This window comes from Hevea brasiliensis, chromosome 6 (genome assembly GCF_030052815.1).
Source record: "Hevea brasiliensis isolate MT/VB/25A 57/8 chromosome 6, ASM3005281v1, whole genome shotgun sequence".
Taxonomy (NCBI): Eukaryota; Viridiplantae; Streptophyta; class Magnoliopsida; order Malpighiales; family Euphorbiaceae; genus Hevea; species Hevea brasiliensis.
Genome location: NC_079498.1, coordinates 100935296 through 100952383, shown reverse-complemented (window position 1 = coordinate 100952383; position 17088 = coordinate 100935296). Strand labels below are relative to the sequence as shown.

Genomic DNA, 17088 nt, shown 5'->3' with positions numbered 1-17088 from the left:
ATTTTTTTAATTAGTAAATTTAGTTAAATATATTTAATTGAAATAATTTTTATTTTAAATACTTGATTGATATAAAAAAAATTAAATATTAAATTGTTAAATATATAAAAATATTTCAAACATTATTGATACATTTATTAAAAATTAGACATTTGATAGAATATTAGGTATTCATGTTGAGTATTAATTCTTTTATTTTTTTCTAAATCACTTAAGTATTGATTTTTCTAATTAAATGGAAGACATAATATGGGAATATATATATATATATATATATATATATATAAAATTTTTGCCTAGATTATGGACTCAAAATATATCAAATTCATATATTTAATGAATTTAATAGATAATTTCCATCATATATTTTATTTTTTAAATTCATAATAAACTAAATTTTAAGCAAAAAATATCCTAAATGGTTAATGGGCCTATCATATAATTTGGAGTGAAAGTGAATGAAGGTCTTCCTAGACCTAAGCATGTTTGCGATATCCAATATATAACGTCCCCTCTTCCTAGTGATGAAAACAAACAATCCTTAGGACGATGGACCAAGGAACTAAGAATATGGTAGTCTAGATTGTGACTTCCAAGAAAGATTCATCTACATGGTTGCACATCTGCTCTTACAACTCAAGATTTACATTTGATGCATGCATTTTAGATCATTATTTAGATGTAATTTTTACACATAATTTATCTTTGTTCATAGCCATTATTATAGATATTAGTATATATTTAGTCAATTTTACAATTTTCACTTTTCTTAGTTTAATTTTTGGAATTTATTTGTTTTGTAGATTAAATTTGGAGAAATTTGATGTATTTTGATCAGAGTAGCCATTTGGAGGAGATTAAAGTCGAATTGCAAAAAATTTTGAAGTTGAGTAAAAAATGGCCGAGCGACACAACTGTGACAACCGAACTAGCTTATGTCGCAGGTTGTGTCGATCGTCAGATATTCACGCCGAGAGCTACACAACCCGCGACACAACCAACGACACAACTGACTCAGCTTATGTCATTTTTACTGGAAATGGTTGACGTGGCATTTCCGTTACTCTAGCTTTTTACCTCACTTTCTCTGGAACATTCCCCCTTTTACCCATTCTAGGGCAGTCCCCTCATCTATATAAAGTCTCATTTTATCATTTTCTTTCCATAGAGAGCAAGTGAGGCATTTTTGGAAGGATAGAAAGAGAGAAAGAGAGGAGCTCGTTCTGCATTTTCCAGCCCGGCAAAGGATCACGTTTACGCACTTTTCTGCGAGATCATACGCATTTTACAGATTTTTCTACCCCTTAGCTTACATTTCCATTATTTCTTCATTTATACATTTGGGTTTGTCTTAAAACTATGAATAGTGAGTAGTTGTTTGAGATTCTAGAGATGGGTTTGTAAATATTGATTTGTATTGTGGTTTTGAACTGATTTAGCCATTTAAATGGGATTTGTTACATTTTGATTTATTGCTTGTGAGCTTGTTGCCTTGCTTGATGAATGGGCCCTCATTAAGTTAAGCTTTAATCCTTAATAGATGGACTGAAAAGTGAATATTAGGGATAGATAATCTTGTAATAAACTTTATTTTCTTGGTGTTAGAGATAAGCTAAGAGAATTAAGGGGACTTTCCAAAATCAATTAGAGCATTAATTGAGTTTTTGTTAGGTTTGAAATACCGTGAAAACAGGATTTGATTTAATGAAAACCAACTTTGAAATGCTTGAAAAAGGTTTCAAAAATTTAAGAATTGATTTCCCTCAAAATTGCAATTCTCATGTGTTTGGCTAAATTAGGGATAAACCACATGCAAACAATATTGAAAAATCCAATCTCTAGAATCATTTTAATTTTTATTGAATTTAGATTTAATTCCTCTCAATTTCATAAATAGAAATTTCAAATTAAATTTTGGTAATCTAGTTTAATTAATTTTAGTTAATTGTTTGATTTAGCTTAAATTCCTCAAATACCAATTTTAATTTTTAGATTTCATTTTTAATATCTTTTAAATTTTGTCATTCTAATTAGCTTATACCTTTATTTCCAATTTAAGCACAATTCCCTGTGGGATCGATATCATTTTTTAAAACTATACTACTGTGACCCGTGCACTTGCGGATACACCGTATCAAGTTTTTGGCGCCGTTGCCGGGGAATTGTTTGTTTTTAAGTTGGATTTTAATTGTTTTAAGCTGATTAGAATTTTTATTTTCTTTTATTTTCACTATTGTTCCTTGTGTTTTTCAGGTACTTTTCTTGTTTATGAGACGATCGAAAAGCACAAGTGATACTGAATTGTTGTTCAACCCAGAAATTGAAAAATTCTGTCGAGCCAACAAAAAGGAGTACAAGAGAAGAAAGGAAGCAGAAAAAGAAGAATAACAAAGATTTGAGCAAGAGGAGACAATTGAAAATATGGAGAATCAAAATAGAGCTATTGGTGGAAACAATGGAGGAAATGAGCAAAACGGGCAAAATGAAGTGGTTAATCAAAATGATCCTCAAAGAAGATCCATGTTGGATTATGCTTTTCCTAGATGTGCAGATGTGAGAGATAACAGACCTATCATTGGAGCTAATCAATTTGAGTTAAAGACTGGTCTCATTCAAATGGTTCAGAATTCACAATTTGGAGGTAGTCCACTTGAAAATCCTCATTCTCATTTGAAGAAATTTTTGATGATATGTGGCACACAAAGACAACCTGGAGTTTCAGATGAAGTTATTCGGCTCACCTTATTTCCATTTTCTCTTCGGGATTCAGCATTGGAGTGGTATGACTCACTTTCACAAGCTATTATAGCTACTTGGGAGCAGCTATCTCAAGCTTTTCTATCTCAAATTTTCCCACCTGGGAAGACTACTCATTTGAGAAATTTAATGGTAGCTTTTAAACCAAGAGATGATGAAACTTTGTATGAATCTTGGATGAGATTTAAGGAGCTTGAAAGGCAATGTCCTCATCATGAAATACCCAAATGGATGATTGTTCAGAATTTCTACACCAGTTACTCGATATAGGAAACACAATTGATTCACAAGCAGGAGGAGACTTCATGAGAATGACAAGTGAAGAATGCTATGATTTATTAGAGAAGATTGCTCATAACACCCATTTATGGGGAAATCCTAGAGCACTTGAGCCAAAGAAGGCTGGGATTTATGAACTTGACTCAGTTAGCTACATGAATGCAAGATTTGATCAGTTGACTCAGCTTCTTAGTGATTTCTGCACAAAGGCAACAACCTCAACTCCTACAACTATGCAACAAGTTGCCTTCACAGATGGAACTCAAAGTTGTGGAGTTGATTACTCTTCTTATGGTGATGATTATTTGCAGGAGCAAGCTGCTTATGCAGGAGGTTATCAACAGAAACCTATGGGAAATGCTTGCTCTAATGTGAACAACTCAACATGGAGACCACAAGCAACTTTTGCTCAACAAGGTCAAAGCTCAAACTATGCTCATAACCAACAGTATGTGCAGCAAAATAGGCCTCAATTTCACCCTCAATTTCAGCCCACAAGGCAGCCACAACCTGGATATCAAGTAAGAGCATAACAATCCCTTCCACCTCATGAACCGAAGCCAACCTTGGAAAGCATGATGGAGAAATTTTTTGCTGAACAAATTAAGATGAATAGCAAATTGGAGGAAGAAATGCAACACATGAGACAAACTATGGATCAATTACAAGTTCACAACCGCATGTTAGAAACTCAATTGGCTCAACAAGCAAGCTCATCGGGAAGCAATTCCTATGACAAACTACCTAGCCAACCACAAAACCCTTATGAACAATGTAAGGTTGTAACCTTGAGAAGTGGTAAGAAAGTTGGTCAAGAGAGTGAAAACAAGAAAGAAGAAAAAGAGAGCACAAAAGAAGAAAATTCAGTTGAGAGCAAGAAAAATGAAAAAGAAAGCAAAAATAAAAATTTTATAAATGAAAATTTCACTTAAAAATGCATAATTGAACTTCACAAATTACCCTTTATATATATGCTACACTTTTACTTATTTATTTAAATCTTTATAAAATTTGGTAGTTGTGATCTTAATTAATGTTAATACAAATTGAAATTAATTTGATAACCATATTGAAATTTAGTGATAAACTAAGTAATCATATATGAAAAATAGGCTATTGATAAAGAATAAATTATTATTTTTTCACAGTATTTAATTTTTTTTTCATAATTTGGCATGAAAATGGTTATGATTTAATGAGTGCTATACATGTAACTTCTAACTATTAGCTGAAAGTAGTAAAGGACCATTATGGTGTAAATTTAAAATGTATAAAAGTTTAAGGCAACCACTTAAAAATAAAATTTGAATATTTAGAATAATAAATATTTTTTATTTACATCGAGTCTGTTATATATATTGTATCTTAAATCTCACTATACATCCTATATTTTAAATTCATAATAAACTCGGTCATAAAAATTTCCCATAAATAATTGTCTTCCTTTGTCTTTCAGACTTTTCTCATTTTGACCATCTTTTTCTAGAAAACAAGAGGGAAAATAGTGGGAGCAGGTATTGGCTTTGAATCCCATTTTTCCTTTTTTAATGCTGTAAAGCCTGAATTTTTTAATTTATCAAAGTGTTTTTTTTATGTAAATTTTATCATTTATAAAATATTAATTCTTTCAAAGTTTGTAAATATTTCTTTCAATAATATTTTTTTTATTATTACACTCAACACTTATTCATTACGAATGTTGTATTTGTTTTGAATTGTTTGTTTAAATTGTTAATAAAAGAATTATAAATTTTACTATAATACTAAACAAACTCCAATTTCATTATTCTAGAATAGTTGCACCTAATTTTAATGGAAAGTCAATTAATCAAATAGAATTTTAGAACAAGGTTAGGTAATTAATATTTATCTTTACATACCTAAGCAAATTATATCCAAATCTTTTACACTAGCATTCATCTAAATTAAAATTTGACCCATAAATAAATTAAAATAGTATATAATTAGTAAAATAAGGCTTAATTGCTAAAAAAAATAATTTTTTGAGTTTTTATAATTATATCTGATTCTTTTAATCTTAATAATTTTATATCAATTTTAAAATTAATTATAAATTTATTCAATAATCAAAAGCTATAGATGGTTATGTGGTAGTTTATTAGAACGAGAATATTGGATTTTTTTTTTCTTTAATCGTGAAGCTCATATAATTATAATTAAAATATAAAAGTTTTAATTTTTAATTATTGGATAGCTTCACATTTAATTCTTTTTTAGTTAGAAGAAATTACTAAAATCAAAATGATTTAATATATATAATTACAAAATTTTGGAAAAAGTTTTAATTTTTTTCATTACAATTAATCCTAAAAAGAAAATTCTTTTTCCTTTATTTAATAAAAAAAATACTATTTTATTTAACATTTTCTAGTCCTGATTAATATGGTAAGGATCTGGTTTAAATTCAATGTAACACCTCAAATTTTTAAATTTATTATTTTGTGAGTAAATATTAATATTTTATTTTATTTAAATTTTAGAAAATTATTTGAAAATTTTTGGATTTTAGAAATTAGGTTCGATTTTTTGAAAATATAAAACTTTGATGATTTTTAAAAATTAATTTAAAGACCACGTGGTAAAACTAAAAATATATTTAGACTCTACGAACTTTTCTGAGTTTTCTAGAATTTTTTCGAAGTTTTTGGGCCTCATTTTCGATCCCAAGACATAGTAAAAATTTAAAATTTTGTATCTTGAATCGGACTGACCGGATCGAACCGGAATGGATCGGACCGATAGAATCGGACCGGCCTTTTCTTTTCTTCTTCTTCCTCCGTGCGCATTCCCGACCTCTCTTCCTCTCTCTCCTGTTTTCTCTCTCCTCCCTCCTTCCCACGCCGCGCCACAGCCACCCAGCCCTCCCCACCTCGCTGGCGAGCCGCCCCAGCCTTCCCCCACCGCCGGTCGGCCTTTCAGGAGGCCAAAAACGATGCGCGAAGAAGCGCGACGCGCAGCGCGCTTTTTCGATTTCCCAGCTGAAATCTGGCCGATCCGGCTACTGATTAGGAAAGGTCTTGTGTCAAACACCATCTACACCTCGAGAGCTTTTCATAGACACCAAGAACACTAAAATCCATCAAGTGGTTTGCCCAATTTTTGTCCGGGAAGTTTTAGCCCACTTCGACTTTTGGGCTAGATTTCTCGCAAACCATGAACCCCACGATAAAACCGAGAGTATCAGAGCGCTCCACTCGTCCAGAGCTTTGCTGCAATATAAATTTCAAAATTTTTCGACATCGTTTTTTGGTGGTTCCCACGAAACTTCGTAGTGTTTTTCTGAGAATTAAATGAGCTTAGAAAATTCCGTAAAAATTATATACTAACCCCCGTATTGTGGGTTTCGTGTAAGTATCTTCAATTCGCGGAAATTTGACAATTGCCCAAGTCTGTGAATTTTCAGCCAGATAGCAGGCTACGGAAAAAGTCTCGGAATTTGGTCAAGATTTTAGCAACCCCACAGTTGTCAGACGTCCCGAGCGCGTCCCTGGAGTCGGAATCGGCGTAGGTAAACCCAAATCTTACTTTTTCGTAATTTTCTAGTGCTTGAATGGGATTAAAAATCCATAAAATATTCATGGTAGCTCAGAAAATTATGATTCTTTTTGCATTAGTTTAGTAATATTGCTAAGGACCACGGGGCAAAGTTTTATAATTTTTATAGCTTATTTGGATAGTTTTTGCAAAAAAGGTCAACTATAAGGACTAGACTGTAATTTTACATATTGTGATTGTTGACTGCTTGGGTGGGCCCAGGAGGGGCCTTGTGATGTGATTTTTGTGATTGTGTGATTGGCGGATATAAAAGTGTATTTTGAAGCTTTTTGCAGATTGGGTAGGTCCTAGGTATATGAGAGACTCTGCCGAATTTTCGGCACGACTTAGGACATCTTTGATATTTTCTTCGTTGTATTGAGTCAAATTTATTAAATAATTGTAATAAACCTGTCAGGTGAGCTGGGACAGCCTTCCTCCTCCGCCCAGCCGCCACAGTGACTTTTGTTGAGTCTGTGAGTAAAATATTAATTTTAATTGTAATTTCAATATTATTATATGTTCAAGCATGCCCACGCATCACATATATATATATATATATATATATATATTTATATTTATATCTATGTAGTTAAACTTTAGGCATGTTTTACATTGTATTTATAAATGTTGAAGTGCCATGGATATTGTTTGTGGTGATTTAGAGCAGTGTGCGTGCGTGTGGTATAGTGTTGGATATGGACAGTACGGGTAGATACGGCTTGAGATCTTCGTTGAGACCCGGTCCTTCGGGGTAGACACGGCTTGAGTTCTTTGTTGGGACCCCGTATTGGTTTATTAAGTGAAAGTCCGGCTTGAGTTCTTCGCTGGCAGAGGTTAGATTAAGAGGGTTGTATAGGGGATCAGCTCCCATATATTTATGGTTTGAACTTATCGAGTGTGTGAGTGCTCCAAATTATCTTTTTGCTGTTATGATGTGAAAATATTGACGATGATGCACTTCACTCTACAGGGTGTATTAGTTTTAGATAGCTATAGAAATTATGGTTAAAATTAATATTTTACTCTATGAGTCGAACGCTTACTCATGTCATTATTTTTCCAGGCTACAGGAGGATTATTATTGTAGTTAACCTGCTTTTCTTCTTCGCAGGTCGTTTATTAATGTTTGTGTAATTCTGTTAACTCCTAGAATTTTCGCATGTGTTTTAAATATTTATTTGATTTGGGTCTGTAATATAATTTGCCATGTTAGACCTGTAAACTTATTATATGCATGTATGTTGGACTGGATGAGGGAGCTGAGCTCCCCTTTGACTTTATGTTATTATGAGTATGCGGAGGGTGAGTTGAGTTCCCCAATTGATTATATATTGTGTTACAGCTCGGGTGAGTAAAAAAACTCTTCGTTAAAAGGTCCATTTTATGGCTGGACTCTGTCTGGTTGAATTCTTGAAATTGGGCCCAAATGGGCCTTAGAGTTGGATTGAGGAATAGTTAGGCTTACTACGGGCCTCGGGGGCTTTAGGCTGGCCCAGGTCCTAGTGCCGGTCCGACCCATAAGTTGGGTCGTGACATTCAAAATCAAATCAAAACTGGTTAGGATTATAATGCTCCAAATTGATGCTAGGCTTAGCCGTGGTTCGACCTGATTTTGGTTTGGTTTGGGAGAATGGAAACCGCCTAGGACTGGTTCTAAGTGGTTGCAATTTCAACTTTTAATCGGTGAATCGGTGGTTTTAATCTGATTTCAAACCACCAAATATTATTTTAAAAAATTAGACCAAAAATTATAATATATTTTTTATTACAAAGGAAAGAAAAAGAAAAAGGTAATTTTTTTTAATGTATATCTTGGGAATCTTTTAATTTTAGGCTTAAATCATTTAAATAAAAATTTTTAATTGGTATTTTTTTTTCCTTAAATATAACATTATTAATATATTTGAATAGGACTGTGAAGAAACAAATTAAAATATTACTATTATATTTTTATTTGTGTCATAATTTAATTTTAATATTTTGATATGAAATTTTAATATTTTTGATACACTTGTATTCCTACACACATAAATTAAATAAAATTAATTTATCATGAAAATAATTTTATTATTTTTTGATAATATTTTATTTTTTATTATTATATAATAATTAAAAAATTTTATAAATCTGCCAATGCGGTTGATTGTACTCTGAAATTTCGGAATTTCGATGCTTTTGCATATATATATATATAAAACACGTGTATACTTTTATTTTATTTTTTATTTTTATTTATTTTATTAAATAATATATTTGAATTGATATTTAGTTTTTAATTAGTGTATAATAATATATATATATATATATGTAAAATATTTAATAAAAATTGAATCTGCTTAATATAAATATCAAATATATATAATTTAGTAATTTAATTTATTAATTCAAATATTTCAATTTGAATGCATTTAAAATTGAATTTATTAGTTTGATTTAACGAAACACAGGAAATTCGTGCCAAATTGACCTACACACAGCCCTAAGTATAATTGCATGTGCATAGCACATGTAGACACCCAAAATGAAGTACATGCTAAATCCTTTATCACCCAGAATTATTTTATTAATTATTAAATATTAATAGTTAATAGTTAATTATTTATATAATAATTTAAAATAAAAATATTAAATAAAAATAATTATTAAATTAATTTATTAAATATAAAAATAATAATATTATATTTTTTTATTATAATTAAATTTTTTTAAAATTTTTAAAAATTAAAATAATAAAATTTTATAATCACTTTTTTAATATTTATATATTAATATAAATATTATATTATTAAATAATATAAATAAAAAATATTTTAATTAATATCAACACATTAAATGTTAAGTACAGAATAAGGCAAATACTGTTTAGTCATCTTTTTGGGCTTAGGCCTGTTTGTCAATGAAATTGATAAAGGGAAAAGGAAGTGAGAAAACTGACAATGGATGAGAGTGAGGCCAATAGATTATATAATGTAATTTTATTTGAAATAATAAATTAATTATAAAATAATAATTAAATTAAAATAAATTTTATAAAATTTTATTTTATTTATATATTAAAAATAATTTCTTTTAAATAATAATTATTTTTTTATACTTAACTGTCTTTACATTATTAATTTATCTCGGTGAGGCCGCTCCCCCACGTTTCCGTTGCGGACCTAATTCCACTTTCCATTTGAATTTTTTTAAATTTTTATACCCCCACTTCCCCCTCCTCAGCCTATCCTTTCATCCTAGCGCGTCTTCTTTACATTCCGAATGCTTATTCCTTGTAGCGCGTGACTTCATTATCCGATTAGATTTTACCTTGCTATTTTTCTTTTTCTTTCAATGACGTGGCTTCAAATATGTAACTTTCATAAAAATAAAAAAGCTAACATTTACTCTAATTTTTAAATTTTTTTCATCTTCTAAAATCGAATTCTCTCTAATATCACATCTTAGTAGGTGTTGTGCTTGGCTCTTAATTTTTAGTGTTTTAAATATTAAAAAATATAAAAAATATATATTTTTAAGAAAATATTTTTTAATAATAATAAAATATTTTCTTATAAAACAGATGAAGTCTTATTATTAATTTAAAATTACAAAAAATATTTTTTATAAAAATATTTTTTAAAAAAATATTTTTAATATATAAATTATTTTTCATGAAACAAACTGAAACTAAATATTTTAGATTGATCTCCTAATATCATGATAAATTTTTGAGAAATGATAACACTTTTTTTATTCATGTCTTTAATATTATGCTTTAATAATTGTTGTGTAAATTTTATTTCACGTAATTTAAATTTAATATTTATTCATTTTTTTCATATAATTTGAATAGAGATTGATATCAATATTTTATTTATGTAGTAAGAAAAAATAATTCTGATAAAAAACAATTTTAGACAAATTCATATGTGAATAATGAAGAGCTCAAATGAGTCATGAGCGAGTGAAGGCCAGCAAAAAAATAAATCAAATTTCATCTTGTTTTGAGGAAAAAATATTTTTCCCATGTAATTACTGGCGTGAAGTGCAAGGATTTTTCTTTGGAGAATTTACAATTTGCTTCATGAATTTTGTTTTATATTATATTTTAATTTTTAAAATTTAAAAGATTAGTTATTTAATATTTAAATTTTATATTATATTATATTTTAATTTTTTAATTTTTAAAAATAAATGATTTAATTTTTTAATTTTAATATATAAAATAATTTAATTTTTTTAATTTTAATATTTATAATAATTTTATTTATTTATAAAAAATTAACTTATTATATATATTATGACTTATATGATTTAAAATTTAGGAATTAAATAATTAATTTTTTAAAATATAAAAATTAAAATATAAAATAGATAAATTTAAAAATTAAATCGTAAATTTTTCTTTTGTCTTTTGGCAATATCCACTGCAGGTTTGACACGTATGAAAATACCATCACACGTAAACATAAATTGAAAAGGAAAATGATGTTAATTACGGAGCAATTATTATATGTTCGTATCGTAAAGGACAGCTAATCACTGCCCTTCTAGATTATGTGACAGTTTTTTCAGAGGGAAATTGTATAATAATAATAATAATATAAAAAAAAAAAGAGAAGAAAAAGAGAGGGAGACGTCGACCAACGACAACAAACATATCTCAGAGTCTCAACGGTTTGTGTCCCTCTCTTCTCCGCACACACCAAGCACGCATACATAAATACCAGAAAGAGAGAGAAAAACAGAGTAGAAAATTGTTTTCTTTTTAAGGTTTGGCTTGGTTTTTGCAGGTGAAAAATGGAAGCTAAAGAGGAAGTTATTTCTGTTGAGCTGCCAGCTCCTCCTGCTTGGAAGAAAATGGTTTGTCTTTCTCTCTCTCTTTCTCTATAAAGTTCTGAACTTTCTTTCGTTCTTTCTTTCTTTATATGTACACGTTCATTTCAATAGCTTACAATTTCTTTTTTTGGTTGAATTGTGTGTTGCCTTTCGCTTGTGGGATTAATTTGGTTTTTGTTACTGTAGAATAAACTTTTTTATAAAATTATTTTTTGGGGTTGCGTAATTTGTTATGTTCTTTTTCTTAGAGTTGGGTTAGGAATTGGTAACCGTTAATATTTGGTATTTTGAATTTATTGTGATTAGGGTTTTTGTGCAAATTCGTTATTCTGGCAGTAATTTTGTTTTTAGGGTTTTTTTGACATGTTCTATTACCTTTTAGGTGATGGTAGACTGGTAGTTGTTGTAGTTAGGGTTATACTACCCAATTTTACTTTTTGTTCCCTCCTTGCAAAATTGGGCTTTTGGTAAATTGTTTTAGGTTTGCTATGAATTCCATTGGATAAATACAATTCCCATTATTTTTTCCACCATTAGGTTAAGGTTTCCTTTCTGCATCTTTCATTTTCAGAAAAGCTATTTGCTTGCAATAAAAGGGAGGTTTTTCAATTGTGTGCCTACATTCTGATGGTTGAACCACTAAATTGTTTGAAAGTTCTCACCATTATTGGATTTCTTGTGAAGTCAGCTTGCACTTTTAATTAAGATGCTTAATGTTTTACTCTTGTATTTGCCACACAAGCAGAGCTTTCAACAAGATTAAAGTGAAGAAACATTTTGTAATTGTGTAGAATAACAAAATTTTGAAACAAGATGATAAATTGAACTTCTACAATTCAAACCATAATAGGTCATTAATATTGTTCATAAGAGAGACATGTAAGAAGGAGATATTTCCTTCTATTTTCATGTGGTGTCTAATGGACTCTAGAAGAGATTGAGTTTCCTACTTTCCGTTACATAAAATCAAACTAACTGTTTACTTATCTTCTTATTGTCTTCAACAGTTTTAGTCCCAGGCTATAACTTTTGTAATTTTTCTGGTGTATTTAAGTTCCATTTATTTTTCACTTAATTTAAGGTTTTAATTTTTCTTTTTTTTTTTTGAATATTTTCATTTAGTGTATCTTATCTGTTTGCTTCTAGTTTTTCTTCAGCCATTTATACATCTGAAAATTGGGAGCTTTACCATGATTTTGGAATTGGATGTCCTTTTTATATTTTTCCCCTTACTGTTTCCTTTTTCTTTCTTGTGATCCTTTTTGGATCCTAACGGGAGTGAATATTTAGTTTAGCCCATCTTAATGGAATCAACACATGTTGCAACTAATTTCTTAATTGAAAACTGCAAGTTATGGTATGGTTGTTAGTAATTTAAACCTTAGAGGCAATAGAAGAGAAGGGAACACTGGGAAGGTGAGTATTGACAATCAAAGAGTTATTTTTCAATATCTAGTCTTTTTATGCCAAGGTGGATAGATTGTGGTTAGCTTCATATATCAGAAGAGGAAATTAGTTTTATGTGAAAGGGGAACTTTAAGAAGATGGATAGCCTTATAATATAAGAGAAGAAAAAGCCAATTCCATACTTGGTATCTCTTGGTTTGTGCAATGACTCCTAGGTATTTTGCTAGAGAGTTTATATGGATATCACTCTCCAGTGCAATTCACTCTCTTGAGCTCCCTTCTCATTTTATATTTTTACGCTTATTCCTAGGAAGTTTTGAAAGTCCAATTTTCAAACAAGAATGTAAGAGCTGGAATCATTGATTTGTGAACTCTTATAATATGTAGTTGTGCCAGCTTTAGCTTCTCTATTTTCTAATATCTTCATAATTTATTGTTCTAATTTGTAGGTTGTTGCACACTTAGAACTGATTCCAGTCTTCTCAATAATTTCGTTAGATGCATCCATCAAAATAATCATTTGGTTCGTTTCATTTGAAACAGGAAAACAAAATTTATTTTCTTTAGTGCATGAACATTTATTGCACTTGATGCTTATCATTTCACATATTTGATCACAATTCTGATATGATAGCATCTAATGCACAAATATTAGATGCAAAGATATGGAGTCAAGTGGAATTACCAAAAAAACAAAATTCCATGTTAAGGGGGGTAATGCTTTAGATTAGAAATGAATAGAATAGTCAGTGCATTGCTATGACAACATGGCTAATGTAATTATGATAGGGGATCTATTTAACTAGTGTTTTAAACTTTTAATACAGCGGTTTATGAGTTAGGCTGCTTTACTAAATTTAGTTTCTAATCTGGACTTCATCAAATAGCTTGGACTATCTGTCCCCGGGCTAGGTCTGAATATTTTTCTAATTTTAGGGCCCTTGGTGGTTGATTCAGCTCGTGATGATTTGAAAGCTCTTAGTGTTAGCTAATAAAACTCTAATTTATCACTCTCCCCTCTTCTTCCCTCCTCTTCCTTCTCACCTTTCTTTTTGCCCTTAGCATATCAAATATACCAAAACTGGCACGGTGTGCAAATACATACCAGACCCAAAGACTTGTGTTTTCGTAATTTAACAAGAATTTCTATTTCTAATTGGATTCTTTATTTCCTAGATAGGTGTTATTTATATTTTTTAGTTTATTCAGGACGCTAAAATGTTTTTCCTATTTAGTCTAGGTCTTTAAATATGTTTCATATTTAGATTAGGACTTTTTAATTCATTCCTACTTAGATTAAGATTTAGAACTCTATAAATACTTATTATATTTTTATTATGTACAAGTCTTCCAAATTATTCAATGAAGGTTTCTTCTTCATAAAGCTATGTTTGCTTTTACTTTTATTCTTAGATTCTGGATTGAATCTTGTTTATCTTAAGGTCTTGGATTAGATCTTGTTTATTTTCAAGGGTTTGATAGTGTGTCGATCCTTTTTTCGCACTACACACTGCGTCAAGTGATATTAGAGTTGATACCTAGAATTTCTTGACATTTTGCTTATAAAGTTTACACCTGTATGTAAGGATTACATTTTATATGTAGGATGATGTAGGATGCATAAGGACATCTAGGTTATGCCCTCCCCTTCATGCAGCCATTGTCAATTGAAAGCTCATTTCATCTGCGTCTTTAAATACTGTACTCGGGTTACTTGGAAGTAAGTTTAGGCAATATTCATGAGGTTTCTTGGGTAGATGCATCTATTTTCATGCAGTGCATACTTTTTTGCTGGTCCTTATTGAGTTTTGTCTGTCATCCTGGTTATTCTTAAACTTACTAATCTTGTTTATTTAGGAGATGCTAGGTTTTGAACTTGCATTAACTGAGCTCGTTAAAAACACCCATTATTGCTATGACGTTTGGCCTATTTACAATTGATGGTTCTGCAAATAGGGCTGGGATCCAAATGGGCAGATTTGAGGTACTAGGGAGCTTTAAGTTGAACCAATTGCATCATTAGTTACTTGCCATCAGGTTTTTTATTGAATGACTCTCAAACTTGGTGTATTTAATCTAAATGTTGTTGACCAGGGTACCTTATAATGGGGGTTTAGATGTACTTTAGTCTTTTTACTGGAATTTTTGTTTTGGGGAAGGCTGTTCTTTTCCATTTGATTTTATTGTTGACTTTTGAGGACTTTTCTATTAAAACTTGAACACTTTCTGGTCAACGTTGTACTTCAAACGAGGACACAAAACCACCCTGAAGAATTACCACTGATGCCTAAGCTTAAGGTTGTTGGTAATGAATAATTTGTTCATTTAATCAATTCTCTAGCACATACAAAAAAACGGATAGATACAGAACACACAAGAAAAATGAGCCCTCTAGAAATAGGAATTAGAGCTAATTATGATGATTTAATGATGTCTATGGTGCTAGATTAGCAGACTTTAATTTAGACAGAAAATTATTGTTTTGTAATTTTCATGTGGGTAATTTGTATACACATGTAGCTTTCTATAACCTTTTCTCTACTATCCCTCATTTTCTTGTTCTATTCATACTCTATGCATAGTTGCATACCTTTTTTTTTTCTTCATCGTGTACTTTTTTTTTTCAATATATTCACATTCATATTGACAACATTGTGTCAAATAAATATAATCTGATCTGAGGATTGCATGCATAATCATGCTTACAGGAAGTAGCTGAGGAAATGACATGCATCTTTTTATCTACTTTTCATTCTATCATTACTGTTATTTATCGATTGGATTCTTTTTCTCTAAATATTTTATGTTTCATTGAATCATATGAGTCTGCTGAATATTATTGACTAAAATATTAAATCAACATTACATAAAAGGAACATGGACAGGTCTTATACATTGTGGTTTATTGTGCATAATTATTGTTCCATGACATATATATTCTGTCTGATCTTTTACAGTACTTGCCAAAGAGAGTAGGTACACCAAGGAAGAGTGAAATCATATTTATTGCTCCAACTGGGGAAGAGATTAGTACCAGGAAACAATTGGAGCACTACCTAAAATCACATCCTGGTAATCCTGCAATATCAGAGTTTGATTGGGGTACTGGTGAGACGCCTAGGAGATCAGCAAGAATCAGTGAGAAGGCCAAGGCAACTCCAACGCCCGATAAGGAGCCCCCAAAGAAGCGAAGCCGAAAATCATCAGGTTCAAAGAAAGATAGTAAGGAAACAGAGTCTGCCTCTGAAAAAGGTGAAGGTGAGAAAGAAACCCAAATGCAAGATGCGGAGGGAGCTGAAAAGGAAAATTCAAAAGCAGGAAAAGAGAATGATGTTGCCAAGGACAATCAGATACAGGAGGGAGATAAAGAAGAAGCTCGCCAGACAAAGAATGTTGACAGCAAAATAGAAGAAGATACTCAAGGGGAAGTTAATAAGGATGTGAAGATCCAAGAGGATGCTTGTGAAGAAAAAGAAAGAAAGAATGATCATGAAGGAGCTGAGGATACCCAGCAATCAATTGAAGTTCAAAAGCAGGGAAATGCAGAGGCAGCATTGAAGAACAAATCTGCCGAAGAAGCTGCTTCTGGTGAAGGCTCTGCAGGAAAGGAGCCACAAACTGAGGTGGAGAAAGAGACTGTCCCAGGTGACAAGAGGGATATACCGGATGCTGTGACTGTGGAAGCAAATGGGGGAGCAGAGAAAAAGAATGCTAACGGAGCTGCCCCTGCATCTGAGGTAGAGATCACAGAAAAACCAGATATACAGGAGAATGATGCAGAGCGTAACTTCTCTGTAGACGGGAAAGTGAAGACTACAGATGGGGAAATCACAGAAAGTGGTAAGGTCAGCCAAACAGGGCAAATTGATGCCCTGCAAAATCCAGCTCCTCCTGTGAGCTGCTGAATGTAATGCACTATTGTCCATGATGTGTTGTCCACTTATCATAGCTCTTGCCTATTTTAGTTTGGTGACTTCTTGGATTTCTGGGATGACTTTAAGTCTGTAACATTAGTGTCGTCGCAGCTAGATGTCATTGTATGTTGATGCTAGATTTTAATGTATGTAGGTAAATTATATATCACCTCAGAGTAGGTCGTATTGCCTCAGCTTCTATTACATTGTGCAGGAACTCAAGATTGTAGACTTCTGAACTGTTCTCAAATGTATGGTTAGCAACTAAAATAAATATTATGTGCTTTTGCTGCTGCTTTATTTTATTGTTATGGCATGTATACCGTATGTGCCATACATCTTCTGTTTAGGCATT

At 31.0% G+C, this 17088-nt stretch overlaps 1 protein-coding gene and 1 non-coding gene across 2 annotated transcripts; one reads left to right on the top strand and one right to left on the bottom strand.

Annotated features, from left to right (window-relative positions):
- Positions 1–2871: 2871 nt before the first annotated feature.
- Positions 2872–2978, bottom strand: LOC131181140 (small nucleolar RNA R71). Its single transcript, XR_009149768.1, has one exon. It is a non-coding gene; the product is annotated as a small nucleolar RNA R71 (small nucleolar RNA).
- Positions 2979–11163: 8185 nt separating this feature from the next.
- LOC110658990 (methyl-CpG-binding domain-containing protein 11) lies at positions 11164–17033 on the top strand. Its single transcript, XM_021816807.2, has 3 exons — positions 11164–11250; positions 11367–11436; positions 15777–17033. The coding sequence occupies exons 2-3, from the start codon at positions 11374–11376 to the stop codon at positions 16722–16724; spliced, it is 1011 nt and encodes a 336-aa protein (XP_021672499.2). The 5' UTR covers positions 11164–11250; positions 11367–11373; the 3' UTR covers positions 16725–17033.
- Positions 17034–17088: the final 55 nt, after the last annotated feature.

What these genes read in the sequence shown, in the direction of transcription:
- LOC110658990 (XM_021816807.2), top strand. Translation starts at nt 11,374, where the DNA reads ATGGAAGCTAAAGAGGAAGTTATTTCTGTTGAGCTGCCAGCTCCTCCT. An exon ending in CTCCTGCTTGGAAGAAAATG is followed by an intron (nt 11,437 to 15,776) that starts GTTTGTCTTTCT and finishes GATCTTTTACAG; the next exon opens with TACTTGCCAAAGAGAGTAGG.